Source organism: Callorhinchus milii, unplaced genomic scaffold, assembly GCF_018977255.1.
Source record: "Callorhinchus milii isolate IMCB2004 unplaced genomic scaffold, IMCB_Cmil_1.0 Scaffold3, whole genome shotgun sequence".
Classification (NCBI taxonomy): Eukaryota; Metazoa; Chordata; class Chondrichthyes; order Chimaeriformes; family Callorhinchidae; genus Callorhinchus; species Callorhinchus milii.
The window spans coordinates 3,824,937-3,847,116 of record NW_024704744.1 but is presented as its reverse complement, the minus strand read 5'-3'; the positions used below and the strand labels follow the sequence as shown (position 1 = coordinate 3,847,116).

General features: G+C 42.5%; 1 protein-coding gene across 4 annotated transcripts in view; it reads left to right on the top strand.

Moving 5' to 3' along the window:
* Nucleotides 1-22,180, top strand: part of smap1 (small ArfGAP 1) — a 186,022-nt gene that overhangs the window by 52,485 nt on the left and 111,357 nt on the right. For all 4 annotated transcript variants that reach the window (XM_042333744.1, XM_042333743.1, XM_042333742.1 and 1 more), the window contains exon 4: nt 4,866-4,941. In XM_042333744.1, the coding sequence (XP_042189678.1) occupies nt 4,866-4,941 (76 nt within the window). The remainder of the gene's footprint in view (nt 1-4,865; nt 4,942-22,180) is intronic.

Genomic DNA, 22,180 nt, shown 5'->3' with positions numbered 1-22,180 from the left:
TCTGCCTGTGCCAGCTTTTTGAAAGAGCTATCCAACTAGTCCCACTCCCCTGCTCTTACCCTATAGCTATGCAAATTTTTCCTTTTCAATCCAATTCCCTTTTGAAAACTACTATTGAATCTGCTTTCACTCCCTTTCAGGCAGTGCATTCCAGATCATAACTCTCTGGGTAAAAAAAAATCTTTGTCCCCTCCGGTTCTTTTGCCAATTATCTTAAATCTGTGTCTTCTAGTTACTGACCCACTTGCAGAAATAAACAGTTTCTTCTTATTTACTCTTTCAAAATCTCTTAACGTTGAACACCTCTGTTAAATCTTCCCTCGACTTTCTCTGCTCAAAGGGGAATAATCTGAGCCTCTCTAGTCTCTCCACATAAGTGAAGTCCCTCATTCCTGGTATAATTCTGGTAAATCTCCTTTGCACCCTCTTAAAGGCCCTGATATCCTTCCTAAAGTGTGGTGCTCAGAACTGGACACAATACTCCAGCTGAGGCCTGACTCACGATTTGTAAATGTTTAGCATAACCTTTACAAGAAATTAAAGTCTTGGAAGAAATGCTCGAAGAACATGTGTGTGGACTTGTACTTTTGTATTCAAGGCCGGTCTCAAGACCTTTCTCTTTGACGGTGCCTTCAGCTCCCCTCTCAACTCTCTACCCCTCCTCGCCCCCTCCTCGCCCCCTCCCTTCCCTCCCCTCACCCTGACCATTTCCCCCCTCCTCGCTCCCTCCCTTCCCTCCCCTCACCCCGACGCTCTATAAATGGAATCTTGTTGTTTTGTAATAATATCCTAATGGTGCATTTCATATTGGGAAGACGTTCGAAAGTGCTTCACAAGATATATAGAAAAAGTGCAGTGACTGTCTTTTATGGGCACTGAAGGATCCTTGAAATTTGCACATTCCAGCAACCCTGCTTCCAGCTATCAGGTTCCTTTCATGATGTTTGTGGGACACTGCTGAGTGCAATTGGCTGCTGCGTTTCGCCCACAAAATACTGTGAGGTGCTTGAGATGTCTCAACGACACAATACGGTGTTATATCAAATGCAAGGATTATTATGTAGGTTTGGAGGGGGGTGGGGGAGCAAGCTTCCTTCCTCCACACGCCTAATAATAATAATCCCTCCAAAAAAAAAATGGTCATTTTCAATCCACGAGTGCCTTGAGGTGTCTTGAAGAAGTGATAATGTCAAATGCAAGGATTATTATTATTATTGCAGTATAAATTGAGCTACTCTGGATAAGATGAGGAGGCTTGTTCTGTGCTAAACCATGTGGACTCTTGGGCTGAGGTGACTGCTTTGAACAAAAAGTACTGCCCCTCCCTATGCTTTCCTTCCTCTTTAGATTTAATTATTCAACACAAATTAAATCACAGCAAGCATTTGATAGGATGAGTAAGATGTAGAGGTGGAGGGGGTGGTAGCTTGGAGGGTGAATGGAGCTGTGCTGTTGCTATGCCTGGCAGCTGGTTAGAGTGGCATTGACAGTGCCCTGCAAGATCAAAAGACTGCTTGCTCCCTCTCTTCTCCAGTGGGGAATGAATGATACATAATGTGGGAGAGAGCGGTAAGAATAAAAAATGTTTTTCATTTTTTTTGATCTCTCCTTTGTCCTGATTTCTGTTGTCTGATTGGGATCATGTTCCCCATTTGGGGCGATGATAATAATTAGTGATGAAAATATTAAGATTGAATTTGATAGTGTCTTATCACATCGTCAATACATCTCAAATCACTTCAACAACTTGCATTTATAGAGCACCCTTCATGGAGTGGGAGGAGAAGCCACTTCAGGAGGTGTACAGAGAATAATAATTGATAATAATATTCGATATAGCGCTTTTCACGTCTTCCAGACGTTCAAAGGGCTTCATAGAATATACTGTGAAGTGAATTGACTGTATATTTATTGGTGAAATGCGGCAGCCAATGTCCCACAAACAAGGATTGAAGTGATCAATTGATTTTATTTTGACGGATTATTATCAGGCATGTGGAGTAAGGAAACATACCCAAGGTTTCGCCCTGGCAGGAATCAAACCCAGGTCTCTCGCTTGCGAGGTGAGCGCTCTAACCACTGAGTTACAGGACTCTACAGCAAATGTACAGCAAAGACTAGCAACTCTAACTGCCCCCTACACCTTCTTGTCCAGAAAACCTATATCTTTGCGAGTCTCGATGGTGAGCCAGGCCAAGGTGCTTAGGAGAACTCAGGTATTGAATCTACCAGAGTTAACTTAGCTTTGTATTCTCTGCCTAGCCTGTTGCCTGAGAGATGTCCTGGCACCTATATAATTATAATCCTTGCATTTGATGTGTAATATATTAAACGTCTCACAAACAGTCGTGGATTGAATGACCACATTTTTATTCTCTCTTTGAACCTGGAATTTCAGCCTAGACTATGTAAAAATAGACATTTATTTATGTGTGTGTGTGTATGTATATATATATATATATATATATAAATATATATGTTTCATGGGTAGATGGCAGCAATACCACTTAATAATATAATAATAATCCTTCCACTTGATCTAACACCTTATCACGTCGTTGAGATGTCTCAAAGCGCTTCACAGAAGCATGGCAGCCAATTGCACACAGCAATGTCCCAAAAACGGTGGTGGATTGAGTGACCACATTTATTTTTAAGGGATTATTGCACTTGGAAAGCGATCCGACAATCAACTAACAACCGGGTTCCTACTCACTGCTAGGTAAACAGAGACTTGTGAAATAAGGAAACATGCCTAAGATTTCGCCCTACCTGGGAACCAATAATCTGTGAACTTTGATTTAAAATTATTTGTTAGCCAACCATACAACACACTTGTAAATTGTGGCCAGCAATCTCTTGATGGAATTCCTACAGTGGAATGGCTGCCTTGTGCTCTCCCAGGCATTTTTTCTGTGTTCATGGCACAGCCACAGTTAAAATCATCATGTAGTGTAATAGAGCTGCTAAAAAAAAATCCCACTCTTCTGCAAATTCTTTTTCTAACAATCGCCTCCCAAAGGTACACAAATAATTGTACAATTTGTCCAACCTACACAATCTACTTTAACTCACCTTCAACTTCTGACTACTTTCTAATTTGTTGTTAAAATTGAAAACAATTTCTATGCAAGCTCAAAATACAAGTGTAGAAGCATAGTTGGGCAAATTTCCTTACACTGGGCGAAACTTTGGGCAAGTTTTCTTACTCCACACGCCTCTGTTCACCTAGCAATAAATGGGAACCTGGTTATTAGTTGATTGGTGGAACATTTTCCAGGGGTAATAATCCCTTTTTTTTAAAAATGTGGTCACTCAATCCCTGACTGTTTGTGGGACACTGCTGTGCACAATTGGCTGCCATGTTTCTCCCACAAAATATACAGTCAGTTCACTACAGTATATTCTGTGAAGCGCTTTGAGACGTCTTGAAGATGTGATAAGGTGCTATAACAAATGCGTAGATTATTATTATAGTTGTGGATTGTGTGACCACAGCCCAGGAGCTTCTCCCATTTATCTGATCAAACGTATTCAGTTTTAAACACCATAATTGGTGGATAAAATAGGTGAATTATTTTCACACGGTGAATGAAAATGTAGCCCCTTTTGCTCATTTTTTGAGAATATAACTTCTTTTAAAGTGTACTTTAATTTTCAGAATGGTTCTTTTGTTCAATTCAATGGTTTAAACAAAATATGGTATTTCGACGTTGGACTTTCTGCCTTGTGTTTGGACATTAAGATGCTTTAGTCCTTCTTGCCTTTTCCCAATGTCCCAGATTTCTCTTTTTCACATATTTGTCCCTCTTTAAAAGCTGTTATAGATTTTGCTTTAGCTGATGTTACCCACCCTCACCTTGGGTGCCCATTCAGCACCGTGAAGCTCATTCACGGTGTGAAATGCCAAACGCAAAAGAGACCAGGATCCATCTGGTTCGCCTTCCAGCTTCCTGGGGGTAGCTTGCACATATGTCCCAAACTACCTATGTACTATATTCCATAATGTTATTTCCCAGCACCTTGGGACATCCTCCCGATGTGAAAGGCTCTATACAAATGTAATCTTGTTATTGTTGTTGTTCCTAAAAGAAAACTGTCTAATCTATGTTTGAAGAAATCTACACTTCCTGCTTCAACCGTTCCCCTAAGGAGCCTCTTCCACAAGTTTACTATTCGCTCATTGAAAAAATGTTTCTGTAGATTTGTTCTGAATTTACCCCCTTCAATCGTATCCACTGGTTTTACTATTCTGGACTAGTTGAAACAGCCTGTCATGATCTACGTTGTCTAGCCCCTTTAGAATTTTAAAGACAGCAATCATATCGCCTCTCAATCGCCCCTCAAAGGCTCAATATAAATGTATATTTTAATCGTTTTTTCCTGTGCAATTTTTGTCTCGAGATGCAAATACACTCATTTCCATCACCTTATTGTTAATGGGTTGCCCGAATTGCTTGCGATGGATCATTTACATAGCCACAACAATGTCTGTCAAAGGGCATCATTCTCAAATCAGTTTGTTGAACACCAGTTAGGTACTAAATTACATCCATAAAATACGTATGACTCCCAAAGACTAATCTTTTCTGGAGAGAACTGAAACAAAAACCCTTTCTTATGTACTTTTAATCTTTATTTTGTAAGATTATGCAAGACTGACCGTTTTCTCAAGCGTGGATGAGTCTTTAGAAATGTGAGGATGTTTTTTGAAGTCTGGGTTTAAAAGTTTTCGTTTGGTTGGCGGTTTGTTCAGATATTCTATGTACTGCTGTGTCTCAACATGAATTCAAATCAATTTCAGTGTGGAGTACAAGACTTTTTTTAAGATAGGATAAATTTTTCCTTAATTGAACCTCTATCAGAGCGGTGGAGTTTTTCATCCGAGACAAGTATGAAAAGAAGAAATACACGGACAAAAATGTGAACAATGGAGTCACAGTAAGTATTGCTTCTTTTTGCAGGTCTCCCTGTTCCTTAGTACTAGGCACTAGCACAAGTCTCTGTTTATAATTCCAGGTCTGCCATTCACGTTCATTTCGCCCCAGGGTGACCCAAATTGAATCTGATCTCTGAGGGTTTGCCCCGAGGACGACTCAAGATGTCGATCGTGGGCGAGGCGGTGTTAAATCACCAGCCTAATGCATATTGCTGTTACCTCACATATTTGCATGCTTGATGCACATTTTTGCTTTACAGACCAGACATCTCTCGAAAGTCAAAATCTGTTTGCTGTGTGCTTGGTTTTGTGTGTACGTGCATGCTGTATCATGTACACTTTATGGTTGGCCAGCAAAATAAACTTCCTTGATTGAATGTTTCTTGATTTATGGCATAAATTAAGAAATATTCAATCAAGAAAAAACTAAAAACACACCAACGATCGAACACGTTGATCTTGTGCGAATGTTCGGGAACCGTTTCTTGATAGCCCTATGGGCCACTTCCGGCCCTCAGGCCACAATATACACTGATATATACGCATTCTACATTAGTCACTGTCAGCAATGCATCAACGCCTAATAATAATCCCTCCAAAACAAAACAATAATAAATTGGTCATTTTCAATCCATGACTGTTTGTGGGGCTCTGCTGTGCACAATTGGCTGCCGTGTTCGCCCACAAATATCCAGTCAACTCACTTTACAATATATTCTGTGAAGCGCTTTGGGACGTCTAGAAGACGTGAAAAGCGCTATATCAAATGCAAGGATTATTATTATCAAGAGCACTCTTGCCTCTGAATCAGAAGGTTGTGGATTATAGCCCTTTGTTGGGACTTGGATCCTATATAGTCTATACTGATATTCCAATGCATTTCTGGGGACGCACTGCATTGTTGGAGGTGCCGTCCTTCAGATGAGATGTTAAACCAAGAGTTCCGTCTGCCTATTAAAGTGAACATTGAAGATCACATGGCACTATTCAAAGAGAGAAGGGAATTTCTCCCGGTGTCTTGGCCAACAATTCCCCCCCCCCCCCAAAAAAAAATGGAGGTGGTGGGGAAAATGGTGGTGAGGTGTCTCGGCCAACATTGCCCGCTACCCCCCAAGAACATTGATCACTCACTTCATGACTGTGGGACATTGCTGTGCATAAATTGATTGCCCTATTTGCACACAAAATACACAGTCACACCACTTCACAGTATATAATAATTATTGTTGGAGTGAATAACTAACAACATAGCGCCCTTCAAGTAGGATAGCATCTTGGAGTACTGTACAGTGATGGAGTTGGTTTCTAGAATGGAATTTGCTTGGTTGTGTTGTGCAATTCTACTGCAGTTTTTTTAAAAATTTGCAGTTGGTCCACAAAAATATTTTTTCTGCAATTGTAATTATTATGTGGAAGTGGCATTAAAAAAAAATGTAGCCTGAAATGTATTTGAAACATCTGAAATGTAATGATACTTTGCATCTTTGTGGAGAACCTACTTTGAATTTCCAGGCGTGTCTCAGAGCCTCTCAGCTGATGTTAACAGTGAGGCAGTCAAAGAGCAGCTCCATTTTGGGATGCCCTTTGGTTGAAGATGCCGATCCAGATCAAGGTGGAGCTTGTAATAATAATCCTTGCATTCGATATAGCGCCTTATCACATCGTCGGAGTCTCAAAGCGCTTCACAGAATATACTGTAAAGTGGATTGACTGTGTATTTTGTGGGTGAACGCGCAGCTCAGCAATATTCACAAACAGCCACGGATGAGTGAATGCCAATTTTTTTTATTTGGAGCATTGTTGGCAGTTCAGCATCAGCTACTACTGTTTTCAACTTCTGATGTCTCCACATTAATGTCTTGAATAGGAAAGGTATCTGTGGCCTCATTGTTTCCTGGAGGACCATTGCCCATTAACATTATTGCAGCTCTGTAGCATTATTGTAAGTTTGGAGATCATTGGTCTTCTGTATTGGCAGTATTTACACGTATATTTTCCATATATGTAGTGCATGTGTGGATCTGTATTTAAACCCAGATATCTAGTCTGTATTTAAACGAAACTGTATTTAAACCCAGATATCTAGTCTGCTCTAATGTCATAAACAAGGAAAATATTCCTCCTTTGTATCATAGAAACAAATTTTCTGCAAAGAAGGGGAAATTTGGTCCATCGTGTCTGTGCTTGTTACTCATCACTCCTACTTGTTTTTCTAAATTTGTTCTTTTTTAATTAATCCCACTTTCCAGATCTCCATATGTAGCAGTGACATTTGCTTTCAAAATTGTATTAATACTTGTAAAGGAAGACTAGAATTACATTGAATCTAAAATGGATTTTAGATGTATTTCATTACACCAAGTTGTATCATTTTGTACTTTGGAACCAGCTGGATGTACCAAAATTGACTTCTACTCATGTTTCCTATAAGCGATTTGGGAGTGTTTGAGACTCCAATGCACTCTCTCAAGTTCAGATGAGAGTATAATGTGGTCTTGTAGATTGTCATATGAGCCCCTTGAGTTTCACATATTAACTCTATCGTGCTTCCAGCCATTGCCTTCTGTTTGAATTTTTGATTACTGTATTTAAGTTTTTATATAAATGTAAGCTCCATAAATTCATTTTTGTGAATTATTTTTGTGTTGAGTATGATAACTTGTAACGTATGGCCCAATGTGAACAGATGTGAAGTAAAAGCAAAAGCCTTTAAATTTACAGAAATCTGTTTAAAAGGTGAAATTAATATGCTGTAGCATAGTGGTGCTTGCAATTGCTTCCAGTCAATTTCATGACTTAATATACCAATGAAATTTCCAATTGTTTACAAATACACTAAATAAAACGCAGTATTGCTTTATCAAACCTATTCTTTGTTGTTAGATGTATTATTTGTTTTCTCCCAAAGTATATTAGGTTTCTGATTCCTTCTTGGTCTGTGTGAGAATAGATAGGATTTCTTCATTAACTTGGCCATAAATTGAGTTAAGCCACAAGTGAGTGTTTTTTTTAAAAAAAGCAAAGAATGGCTGAACTGTGTTTCCTCTTTATTTAATAAAAATTTGGTCACTCAATCCACGACTGTTTGTGATACACTGCTGTGGGCATTTGGCTGCTGCGTTTTGCCCACAGAATATACAGTCAATTCACTTTACAGTATATTCTGTGCAGCTCTTTTGAGACATCTTAACGACGTGATACATCAAATGCAATTTATAAATTTATAAATAAAATCAATGATCAATGTTTGATTCATCATGGAAATTAATTTAACAGAAAAATGAAACTAATGTTTTCTAATACTTAATATTTCACAAGTTACTTTATTATTATGGATTAAAAACTGCATCTTCTAGTAATGTTTCAGCAAATCGCATTGGAAAATAAAATGGTGAATTCTTGATTGCAGGAACTTAGAGGAATAAATTCTTGCACCAGAGTCTCGATGAACTATCAGGTCAGGATTGTCTAAATAACGAGTGAATGTAGAGGTTAGTTTTTGTTAAAATGATGCTGCCATTCTGCTAGTGGGAAGAGATACCCTTTGACAGCCATTGGAACTCATCAATTGAGCAACAGCAGATTCAAGTGGACTGTCAGATGAACGGTAATGGAGTGCTCCATCCTGGTTCCCATTTGAAGTGAATTTCCTACTCAATGAGTTACATTGACAGGAAGTCCAAAATATACTGTGCTTTCAAAAGGGGAAAACACAATACAATTTAACATTTTATACAGCGCATTTGTGGAGTCCTGTAGCATATTGGTTGCAGCATACAAGCGAGAGGACCCAGATTCGATTCCCAGGCAGGGCGAAATCTTAGGTAGGTTTCCGTACTCTACGTGCCTCTGTTTACCTAGCAGTAAGTAGGAACACGGTTGTTTGTGATTAGCGGATTGCTTTCCATGGGTAATAATGCCTTTGAAATGCTGTGCGTAATTGGCTGCTGTGTTTCACCCCCAAAATGTACAGGCGATTCACTTCACAGTATTTTCTGAGAAGCGCTTTGAGAGGTCTCGACTATGTGATAGTCCTGTAGTCCAAAGCACTCACCTTGCAAGCGAGACACCTGGGTTCAATTCCAGGCAGAGCAAAACCTTGGGCAAGTTTCCTTACTCCACACACCTAATAATAATCCCTCCAAAACAAAACAATAATAAATTGGTCATTTTCAATCCACAACTGTTTGTGGGACACTGCAATTGGCTGCCGTGTTTCGCCCACAAATACATGGTCAATTCACTTTGCAGTCTATTCTGTGAAGCGCTTTGAGACGTCTAGAAGACATGAACAACGCTATTTCAAATGCAAGGATTATTGTATATTATAAGGTGTTATATCAAAATATAAGGATTGTTATTATTATTTCACACTGGGAGGACATCTCAAAGCACATAAGACTGCTGGCTGGACACCTGAGCTGGGGGAGGGGAGGGAAGATGGCCAAAAGCACAATCGAAGAATATGGTAGGGGAGTGAAACAAATTATTTCAGATTGCTATGAGAAATAAAGCATGTAGCACAGTGTGTTAGTTATGTTGTATGTAATAATTCATTTCAGCGTATACTACTCCATTTAGTTTGGGGAGGGGGAGATCTACCTCCTTCATTTTATAGGAGAAATGCAAAATTGAAATGCTTCTCATTCTCAGGATCTGTAAACAAAAATTGCTTAAATTCAGTCTGGGCAGGTGAGTAGCTTATGTCTCTCTGAGTAATCACCAAAAAAGGTATTGTGTTCGACCCTGAGCTGTCCTTTCTTTTTGTTCGACCCTGAGCTGTCCTTTCTCCCTCACATCCGCACCACAACTGGCACCGCCTTCCATCACCTCCGGAATATCGCCAGATTACGGCACTACCTCACCCCTCACGCTGCTGAAACCCTGGTTCACGCCTTTGTCACCTCAAGGCTGGACTATGGGAACTCTCTCCTCGCCGGCCTTCCCGCCACCTCCCTCCACAAGCTGCAGGTCATTCAGAACTCTGCAGCTCGTGTACTGTCCCGCACCAGACACCGCGACCACATCACTCCCACCCTCGCTCGCCTCCACTGGCTCCCCATCCCCCAGAGGATTGATTTCAAGATCCTCATCCTCACCTACAAGGCCATTCACGGCCTCGCTCCCTCCTACCTCTCTGACCTACTATCCCCCTACCTACCTGCCCGTACCCTCCGTTCCTCTGGCTCTGGTCTGCTCCACGTCCCCCGCCCCAACCGCCCGACCATCGGTGGTCGGGCCTTCAGCCTCTCAGCCCCCAGGCTCTGGAACTCCATCCCCCAGTGCCTTCGCCGCTTCCTCCCTTTCCTCCTTCAAGGCCGGTCTCAAAACCTTTCTCTTTGACCGTGCCTTCAGCTCCCCTCTCGACTCTCTTCCCCCTCCTCGCTCCCTCCCTTCCCTCCCCTCACTCTGACCATTTCCCCTCCTCGCTCCCTCCCTTCCCTCCCCTCACCCTGACCATTTCCCCCTCCTCGCTCCCTCCCTTCCCTCCCCTCACCCTGACCATTTCCCCCCTGCTCGGGTCATGACCCAACTGTGCAGCGCCTTGGGACGTCCTCCTGACGTGAAAGGCGCTCTATAAATGGAATCTTGTTGTTGTTGTTGTATTGATCCACGCTACCAACGTGCTTGAGCCTGTAAGTAGGACAATAAAAGAAAGGGAGAGTTGAATGGGACGCCTACCCACGAGAGGAATCGTAATTTTCTGCAGACCGACTCAGAAAATGCAGTGCTTCAGATTAAATTGTAACTCGGTTCCATAGTGTGTCAGTCTGGCTCAGTGGTAGCCCTCTCACCTCTGAGTCAGAAGGTTGTGGGTTCAAGCCGCAGGTAGGGACTTGGAATCACATAGTCTAAGGTGAAACTGCAGTGCTGGGGGTGGTGGGGTGTTGATTGTCGGTGCTGCCGTGCTTCTGATGAGATAATAAACCAAGGTCCCATCTGTCTGTTCAGGTGGATGTTAAACATTTCATGGCCACTGTTTGAGAAGAGAGTTTCTTGTGGTGTTCTGGCTAACATTCCCCCAAATAATAAAAAATATTGGTCATTCATTCCATGGCTGTTTGTGGGACTTTGCTGTGTGCAAATTGACTGTTACATTTTGCCCACAACATACACAGTCAATCCACTTTACAGTATATCCTGTGAAGCGCTTTGAGACATCTCGATGATATGATAAGGTGCTATATCAAATGCAAGGCTTATTATCCCAATTAATGTCAGTCTTTGCTTCAAAGGGATTTGCCACCCAAAAATGCCTGCCCTTAATCTGGGAGTCTTGGTCACCAAACACAATGACTGATATGAAAAATGTCAGGAGAGTGCGTTTGAGAGTGAGGCAAATTACTGGGTAGAAGGACTTCTAACGCACATACAACTTGTGTGTTTTTTTTGATGTGGGTGGTGATTTAGCTGCATATTGCTGGAATTGGATATGTGGACTGACACAGGATTGCTCAAACCGCTAACAGCAAGTTCCTATCAACATAAATCTTTCATACGCAATATTATAAATATAACTGAGTATTAAATATGTTTCAGATGCTTCTGCTTGCATGTCTTTGCTATTTTGCTCCAACTTTGGTATTTCAGCGTAACTTGATGTCCATCATACACTTCTCTATCTTCAGTGATCTCTTCTGAAAGGAATTTCTGCCACACTCATCATTTCAGAGGTGGGAGGCACAACAAGCCAATAACTGACACCCTTCACCTTAGGCAGGCATTGCCGCAGAATAAACACTTGATTTTCAATGTTGTATTTGCTGTTTCTGTGACTGTCATCCAGCTCAAAGGAGGATCCACAGGCAAGCTAATTCAGCTAAATATTAGACTTTAATTGATGTGAATTGACTTTAATTGAAACTGCCTATTTTGAGATTGGTATTTAATAATTTACTCAAGTGAAAGCAGCAGTATATGTAATGAGCGCATGATACTTTGTCTCTGGGGTCTGCTAAAACTCATTTCCTATTTAATTGCACTTTAGTTGCATTTGAACATGCAAATTATTTTGCTTTACTTGTGCTTTTGTATTTGTTGGAAAGCTGCAGTCAGTAGTTTGTACCCATTTGCTCTTCATTACCTACAAGAGTTTTGGCTGGTGTGGACCATTTACTCTGTTAGCTCTTTAGTTGTTTGCATTAACATGGCAATGGAGATGTTTTAGGATAGAGAAAGATTGGAGAGATGTATTACACAATCTGTGGCTGCAGGGTGGACTGAACACTATGAAAGTCACTCGGTTTTGTCTTTAACTGTGTTAAAATCCAACTTGACACCTTATATACACACACACCTAACTTGGCTTGAATTGAAGAGAAAACTAGGAGTTTGATTTTCGTTTTAATCTAATCACAAGAAAAACAAATGTGAAATGAAAATAGGTTTCAATTGCTCTAACTGGTTTCTGGACAAGGACGTCCTGTTCATTTATACACTGAATAGTACTGCACAGACTGTTTTTTGGTGACAGCTTCGATCTTTTGAAGAAGCATTTGTCTCATCTGGGTTCATGCTACATCTTCTGAGAGTGGAAACCAAACCTTGGCAGCCCTGCACATTTATAAAATCAAATGTTTTTGGAATGTGATAATGAAAAGAAAATTGGAAAAACAGCCTGGAGTGAATGGAGCTTTAGTGATGTGAATTGGAGGTTAGGGGGCGAGGTCATTCTATTCAAACTTGAATCACATTGTAGATTGGCTTTAACACGATAGACCTTAATCCCCCAAGTCTAGTGCTTGAAGATTAAAGGTTTATTCCTTTCACAATAAAATAATTAAGCACTAATCACGGTATGTTTGTTCCTAAAATGTATCTGGCCTAATCATAATTTCATTGTGGTATTAGGATCTGATGCTTGCTGAAGTGCTGGCATCTGCTAATATGCTCCCCTTATTTTGAGAGATTAATTTGAATCCATTCACTTTGATGAGCTCTCTTGAAATGGGCCTCATTGCAATTGGTTTGGTCAACTTAGCCAGTCTTTTTGCAGGCAGGCACCTTGGAGTAAGGTTGGAAATCCAGAAGAGTGAAGGTTTACACATATATTGCTCCAATCTGTAGCATAGGATTTTGTTTTTGGTCAACTGGGCATCTTGACACATGCGGAAACCCATCACCGTGCTTAAGAGTATCCAAACCAAACTGAGAATTCCAGGCTTCCCACCTGCCCATGGAAATCCCAGAGATAGATTGTTGGAATGGAACACACATTCTCTACCTCAAGGGACACATCCTGCTTTCCTAATTCCGGAAAGCAATAGGCGCAGGTTGGCAAGAGACCAGGCTTGGGGATTCCAGGTGCACTGGGGTAACTGCTGGAGTCTAACCAGCTAAAACCGCATAACTTGTCATTGATATCCTTTCCTCCTCTACTCTCAACTCCACGACCACCGATGTCCTGACAGCCTGCCTGTCCGACATCGAGTCCTGGACGAGAGACAACTTTCTTCAGCTCAACGTGCGAAAAACCGAGGCCCTCCTGATTGGCTCACGTCAGCGCCTCCGCACCTCAGGCGCTGACACCATCAGCATCCAAGGCTGCACTCTCCACCTCTCAAAGCCGTCAGGAACCTCGGCGTTTTGTTCGACCCTGAGCCGTCCTTTCTCCCTCACATCCGCACCACAACTGGCACCGCCTTCCATCACCTCCGGAATATCGCCAGATTACGGCACTACCTCACCCCTCACGCCGCTGAAACCCTGGTTCACGCCTTTGTCACCTCAAGGCTGGACTATGGGATCTCTCTCCTCGCCGGCCTTCCCGGCACCTCCCTCCACAAGCTGCAGGTCATTCAGAACTCTGCAGCTCGTGTACTGTCCCGCACCAGGCTTCGGGACCACATCACTCCTACCCTCGCTCGCCTCCACTGGCTCCCCATCCCCCAGAGGATTGATTTCAAGATCCTCATCCTCACCTACAAGGCCATTCACGGCCTTGCTCTCTCCAACCTACTATCCCCCTACCTACCTGCCCGTACCCTCCGTTCCTCTGGCTCCGGTCTGCTCCACGTCCCCCGCCCCAACCGCCCTACTATCGGTGGTCGGGCCTTCAGCCTCTCAGCCCGAGGCTCTGGAACTCCATCCCCCAGTGCCTTCGCCTTGCTTCCTCCCTTTCCTCCTTCAAGGCCGGTCTCAAAACCTTTCTCTTTGACCGTGCCTTCAGCTCCCCTCTCGACTCTCTTCCTCCTCCTCGCTCCCTCCCTTCCCTCCCCTCACCCTGACCATTTCCCCCTCCTCTCTCCCTCCCTTCCCTCCCCTCACCCTGACCATTTCCCCCCTCCTCTCTCCCTCCCTTCCCTCCCCTCACCCTGACCATTTCCCCCCTGCTCGGGTCATGACCCAACTGTGCAGCGCCTTGGGACGTCCTCCTGACGTGAAAGGCGCTCTATAAATGGAATCTTGTTGTTGTTGTTGTTGTTGATATTTGATACCTAGCAAGCTTTCCTGCTGCTTGTCCAGCTAGGACCACTCTACCCATCAGGGCTTCGGCTTGCACAGTTAACAGGAGCTGAGTGGGATGATTCCCTGCTCACAATGTAGCATAGGATATTGGTGCTTCAGATTCATGTAATGCCCACTATCGGATGTTAATTTCAGTGGACCAGTTATAGAACCAACATTCAGTAGCTGTGAAACTGAAACAGTGGGAAAAGCTGAACGTACTTGTGAAGCAGGATGGAATCTGCCAGATTTGTACCAAAGAAAATCTACTCCAATCTAGATGGATAGGAATGATACAACTACGACTTACATTTTTGTAGCGCCCCTCATGCAGAGTAGTGTCCTAGAGAGCTTGAGACACCACACAGTACAACAACAAAATTACACTTGTATAGCGCCTTTACAATAGTCCTAATTAGGATGTTTGAGTCGTGTTCAGAGACCAAATTATATTTTGGATAATCCTTTTTTTTAAATGCTGTAGTGGATGACATTATTAACAATAATAATCCTTGTGTTTGATATCGCGCCTTATCCTGTCGTTGAGACATCTCAAAGCGCTTCACAGAATATACTGTAAAGTGAATTGGCTGTATATTTAGTGGGCAAAATGCGGCAACCAATTGCGCACAGGAGTGTCCCCACAAACAGTCTTGGATTGAAATGACCAATTTATTATTATAATTTCGTATTTTTTAAAGGAATTATTATGCCCGGAAAAGTAATATTATGGATAATATCGTGACCAAGTGCTGGTGTGATTGAGTTGAAACATTTTGGCTAACCCTGACCAATTAGGGATGATCAAAAATTTATTTCTGCAGTTTGGACACTTGGAACAGATCTTTTGTCATCAAGTTGATTACGATGGATTTTTTTTCTGAGGTTGGCACACTCGTGATCATTGTCGGATTTCATATTGACAGAAATGTCCGTTGCCAAAAACTGTCCCGTATTTATAAACCTTTCTTCTGTTCCTCGATTAACCTCATTGGAAGTATCCTGCTGTTCTTCTCCGTGAGGTGGACTGTCACCACAGATGGTGATTAGTCACTGCTGCCAACATGGCTAATAATGGGTCTTCCAACTTGCAAGTCATTTTGGTATCTGCTGGGTAATTTCACAGCTGCTTTCAGCTCTGCAGCTTAATGTCTTTCAGTTTTCTGACTCCACACTGAACACTCACTTGCTCGCTCAGTCTCCCCCTCATAAAATAAGTTAATTTTGTTTATACTTAATTTACTGCAATTCTTTTGTCCCCATGTGTGAAACTCTCTACCACTGAAATGGCAACTAAATTGATGTTATCAACTTGAGCTTGGGCTATATTTTCAGGTTAGTTAACTAGAATTGGTGATATGTCCATGTATTTTTTATTGTTTTTAATTGAAACCCTTGAGATTCATTAAACAAACATTTCTCGACTACAGTTTTATTTGGTCTATTTGAGACCTGATTATCATTGTAGATCGCTAACAAATTTCCGTCATTTTTCTCCTAATGATTACACAGAGAGTTTTTAGCAAAAGATTTTCAAATTGGCTAATTATGTGCAATTGTTCCATTTGAGCTGGTTCAGGAAATTCAGTGTATTAATTCTCTTCCCTCTCCTCCCCCTGCCCCCTCCCACCACCAGTATCTAACAGAGCAGACATTCAGATAAGACGTTGTCATAGTGATGGTCTGAGATTATTCAAGATCATTAAGACAGCTAGGACCACTTGAGCTTTGGTTTGCAGGATTAACCAGAACTGAGTGGGAAGAATCCCTGCTCCCAGTGACTGGCCAGGTCATCCAAGTCCTGCTGATGAGCTAGGCCAGCTGGGCTATCATTGCAGCATTCGGATCTGATGCCTGCTGAACAGGTTTGACATCCAGGACCCCGGCAGAAACTCCACTTTTCAAAAAGGGTCACAGGATCCTAATAGGATCTTTAATCTCCCCATCTGCCCCATCACAACAACAACAACATCAAGATTTCACTTACAGAGCGCCTTTCACGTCGGGAGGACGTCCCAAAGCGCTGGATCACAGATCGGGAATGTAGTTAACAGGTAAATGTTGGCTCTTTGGAGCTAAACTGACTCCCAGATACTTCAATATAGTACATAGGTAGTTTGGGACACATGTGCATGTGACTGCCAGGAAGGTGGAAGGCAAACTAGATGGACCTTGGCCCTTTTTTGTATGTTCTTGTATGTGGTTTTGTTGGTTAAACTCCACTAGTTTCCCCCCCACCCCCCCAAAAAAAACACACATTCTGGTATCCTCAACCCTTGGTTCTTGCCAACCTGCACCTAATGCTCTCCGGAGGGAGACGGTGTACATTCCATTTCAAACACATGAATTTCCATGTGTAGGTGGCATGCATGGTGCTCTGTCTGGTTTGGACAGTTAATCAACAAATTTAATTTTGAAATATTTAAAATTATAGTGTGGCCTTCAGTTTGTGATGTTTAGTAAAGTAATTCAGTATGGAGCAGTGCACAAAAGAAATTCTTCAAAATTGAACAGCATCAAACCCACAATGGATTTCTTAATTGTACTTATTTTATTAGTTTCCATTTAGATTCTTAAGGCTTTTTTTAAAAAAAAATTATATTTTGACTACCTTCTCGTAGATTTACACAGCATCTCTAAAAGGGATACTGGTGGGTAGATCTTAAGTGTTTCTCATTTCAACTTCGAACATGCTATTGTCTGGCTAAATTGGTGACAAGCTGCATTAAAAGGAAAGCGGCCAATTACTGTTTGTGTGACAAGATAATTGGATTTTTAAACTTTCTGTGCCGTGGGTAAAGTTTATGCTAAATAGTTAAAGCTTGTCAAGAGTGACCGCTGCAACTGCTTCAATGCATAGGAATTGACAACTTAGCATTTCTAAAGGGCCTTTCACATAAAAAGAAGTGTCCCAAAGCGCTTTATTGAGCGAGCTTAACTGGAAATGAAGTGAATGTTGGTTTCAAGGCAAATGTGGCAGCAAATCTGTGCCAGCAATGTCCCACACACAACAGTGAAGTGAGTAACCAAGTTAATTAGAATTTTGGGGTTGAATTTGGATGAGGGAATATAAGACCGGTTTACCAGGAGAACAGTTTAATTTGTGGTGGGGGGAAGAAGGGTGCAACAAAAACATTAACTTGAATTTACATAGGGCCCTTCACGCAGGATAGAGGCTCAAGTGCTGAGCGAAGGGGTAGGTGACCATAAGCAGGTTTTAAGGTGAGATTTAAAGGCAGCGGGATTGGGGCAGATGGATTGGGGCAGAGTTCCAGAGGATAGGGATGAGGCGGTTGAAAGATTGCCCACCATTGGTGGTGCAAGGGTTAAGGGATGTGCCGGCCTTAGCTGAGTGAAGGGGCTGGCAGAGATGCAGGGTATGAGCAAGTCGGAAAGGTAGGGCAGGGCTAGGGTGTGAAGGGATTTGTATTTGTGCATTAGGACTTAAAGTTGATCTGCTTGGAGACGGTGAGGTTTTGGATGATGGATGTGCGGAGTTTGGTATGGATGAGAATATGAGAGAGTTTTGTATGAACTGGACTTTGGAAGGTGGCCCTGGGGAGACCAGTGAAAGGGTGTATTTCAGAAATCGAGGCGGGAGATAACAAGGCATGGATGAGTGTTTTGGCAGTATTATGTGAGGTAGGAGATATCCCTTTATGAATCTCACATTCATAATTGCTCCAAGCCACTAACTGGGAAAAGCTATGATCCCAAACAGTTTGTGAATATGAAGGTACAAACTTCTAACATTATCTTGATAAGGACCATCTGTCACTTTGCAACGAAAATAATCTGTCCTCACGTGAATGAAACCCTTTGTGACATTTCAGAACATATATCAGTGCTTTTCTAATCAAATATAATCACTTGTTCATTGTATGAGGGGGAAAAAATCCTTTCTCGGGGAGACATAATTCTTTCAAGAGGGAAAAGTACACTTAGAAGCTCCATTTGGCTAATCAAATCTGTACATTCCACAGGTAATGTGTCAAATGTCTCCCTATCAAGACGTTTTCCAATTGAATTCACGTTGGGTTTAGGGAATGACATTCAAAGGTCTCTGCCAATTAAGTCGCAGGTGGAGGAGTAATACATGTGGCCACATCGTCTAATTCGAGAATTGTAATAGAAAATCCAGCACCCACATGGTGAAAGTATTTTCAAATCTTTAAAGGATTTGATAGTGGTCACCCATCAGTCAAAGTGTCAAGTAAATTTTGATTACCATCAGTGTGGCTAACTATGTAATAATGATCCTTGCATTTGATATAGTGACTTGTGAAAGGCGCTAAACAAATGTAATTTTGTTGTTGTTATAACGTCATTGAGACGTCATGAAGCACTTCACAGAATATAGTTTAAAGTGAATTGACTGTATATTTTGTGGGTGAAATGTGCTGGATTCATCCCCAAAATAATGCCTAATAATCCTTGCAATTGATATAGCGCCTTATCAAGTCATTGAGATATCTCAAAGCTCTTCACAGAATATCCTGTAAAGTGGATTAATTGTGTATATTTGGGCAAAACGCACTGAGATAAGATGGGGCAAAAAGGTTCTAGGTGTAGCATTGATTCCTAATAACATTAAATCCTGTTTTGATTTTGCCCGGTCCCTAACTTGCATGTTTGCCTCTTGCATTTCCATTTTGTTGTGACTCTTTTTATGTACTTGTTAATCCCTCCCACATATGTAAAGCATGCGTGGAATTTCTCTGTTAAAACAAAAGCGAAATCAATCCCTTAATAATTGGCTTGTTAGAAAGTGCAATGTAATGCAGTCTGGAATCCTGTCCTGCAAGAAGTCTTTGCATTTTTATTTCCTCTGTGCTTTTTCGTGTTGTTCTCGTTCAGTTCTTTTGCTGTTCATTAAGCAATTAAGGTTTGAATTCTAAGATTTTTTAATGTTATTTGTTTTGATTTGTGTGTGTATGTGTCAAAAGAGAAGGAAAAAAAATGTTCACAAGAAATGCATAGCAGGTTATCCAGGGTCTAAAGGCAGGTTTTTAGTTAATATTTCCAATTCTGGTGAAGGTTCTCTTCAAAAACATCAGCCTATTAAATAATAGTAATGTGGTCACTCAATCCCTGATTGTTTGTGGGACATTGCTGTCCACAACAACAACAACAACAACAACAAGATTCCATTTATAAAGCGCCTTTCACGTCAGGAGGACGTCCCAAGGCGCTGCACAGTTGGGTCATGACCCGAGCAGGGGGGAAATGGTCAGGGTGAGGGGAGGGAAGGGAGGGAGCGAGGAGGGGGGAAATGGTCAGGGGGAGGGAAGGGAGGGAGCGAGGAGGGGGAAGAGAGTCGAGAGGGGAGCTGAAGGCTCGGTAAAAGGGAAAGGTTTTGAGACCGGTCTTGAAGGAGGAAAGGGAGGAAGCGGCGAAGGCACTGGGGGATGGAGTTCCAGAGCCTGGGGGCTGAGAGGCTGAAGGCCCGACCACCGATGGTAGGGCGGTTGGGGCGGGGGACGTGGAGCAGACCAGAGCCAGAGGAACGGAGGGTACGGGCAGGTAGGTAGGGGGATAGTAGGTTGGAGAGGTAGGAGGGAGAGAGGCCGTGAATGGCCTTGTAGGTGAGGATGAGGATCTTGAAATCAATCCTCTGGGGGATGGGGAGCCAGTGGAGGCGAGCGAGGGTGGGAGTGATGTGGTCCCGAAGCCTGGTGGGGGACAGTACACGAGCCGCAGAGTTCTGAATGACCTACAGCTTGTGGAGGGAGGTGGCGGGAAGGCCGGCGAGGAGAGAGTTCCCATAGTCCAGCCTTGAGGTGACAAAGGCGCGGACCAGGGCCTCAGCAGCGCGAGGGGCGAGGCAATGCCGTAGTCTGGCGATGTTCCGAAGGTGATGGAAGGCGGTGCCAGTTGTGGTGCGGATGTGAGGGAGAAAGCCACAATTGGCTGTTGCGTTTCGCCCACAAAATATACAGTCAATTCACTTTGCATTATATTCTGTGAAGTGCACCTTCTCAGGTGGACGTTAAGGATCCCATTGGCATTATTCAAAAAGAGAAGGGACTTTCTCCCAGTGTCCTGGCAAACAATCCCCAAATAAAATCGGTCACTCACTCCATAACTTGTGGTACATTGCTGTGCGTTTTGCCCACAGAATAAAGTCAATTCACATTATAGTCAATTCCCCAGATAAAAATTGGTCATTCACTTTGTGATTGTTTGTGAGACATTACTGTGTGCGAATTGGATTGCCGCATTTGCCCACAATACGTAGTGATTCCATTGTGAATTGCTTTTGCACGTCCTGACATGAAAGGCACTATTATTTGTTATTTGTTATTATTTTGCCCACAAAATATACAGTCAATTCACTTTACAGTATATTCCATGAAGCGCTTTGAGACGTCTTGAAGACGTGATAAGGCGCTACATCAAATGCAAGGATTATTATGATTACCAAATGCAAAGAATGTAACTCACTTAACAAGGAGTTACAGTATGGGTATCTGTACTGTTATTGATGCTGTTGGGGGCCGTTTTGTGCCTCCTCCAAAACAGCACAGCTGAGTTTGGGAGCTCATCGTGGGTGGTGGTGATGGGTCAGCGTGTGGGATTGTCGGCTGTTGTGTCACTGTGCCATCCTCTTCTTAACAGCTTTTCCCAATATATTTTGGGCAGTTCAAGGGACTGTCTTCTTCTTCCTGCTGCTATGCAGGATGCTTCGATGCTGCATGGATTGATGTCAGGCTGCTGGTAACCGGGCAACATATCCTCTCTAGCACCATCCAGTGATGCAGTGATACATTGGCATTCAAATCCACAGCCATCTGGTCATCAGAAGTGTCTGAGCCATTGGTTTCTCTACAGTGATTTCACGTTTAGAAAGATAAAGTAACTTATTTCCAAAAAGTGTGTGTGTGTGTGTGTGGGTGGGTGGGGAGGAAGGAGAGAGAGAATAGAGAGAGACTTAAAGATAGTTGTATCTTATTTTATTCCCAAACACTGGGCATTTTTGGTACTTCGTTGTTCATTCCTTGCTCCCTCTCTACCACCACTTTACTCTACTATCAGCCACTTTACTCCAACTTCTCGAAATATTTTAAAATCCCTTCACCTTGTCCCTTGAGAGCCTTTCTGAAAATGGATCTCTTTGACAATACCCTCCAACTCCACCTCTTTCCTCCCAGCCTTCGTGTTTCTCATCGTTGTTGTGAAGCAAAAAAGGTCAAAGCATGGGTGTTCAGGTGGTTTCAAACTGAAGTTAGCGAGGGAACAAGGCGGAGGGATGGCTGGGGTAGACCTAGCAGGATAAGCAGCAGAAAGCTTACCAGGCAGGGCTCTCAACAGCAAGCTATGAGGTTTTAGCTGGTTGAATTTCTGCAGTATGCCAACGCACACTTGGAGTCCCCAAGCCTTAGTTCTTGCCAACCTGGGCTTAATACTCTCTGGAATTACGTAAACAGGATCCAACCCTACGGAGAGAGAGTGCGCATTCCATTGCAAACACGGGAAATTTCCACGTGTAGCTGACATACAGATGTTCATACTGGAGGAAAGTTGCTGTACAAGTTACAAGTATTTAAGCACAAGCTGTTATTGCCTCTCTGCCTCTGGTTACAAAGGTTTTGAGCCATAGCGCTTTCCCCAGCTGCTAGCAAGCATGCTGCTTTGAAGGTTGATGGCACTATCTCATTTTGTTTTGAGTCCACACTCAACATGAATTGCTCTTAATAGCACGAGGTGTTCTGAGGCCATTGATCTAGATTGGATTAGCTGTGCTCAAATGCCTTTAGTTGTTGAGATTCAATCATGGTGCTGCAGAAAAGATAT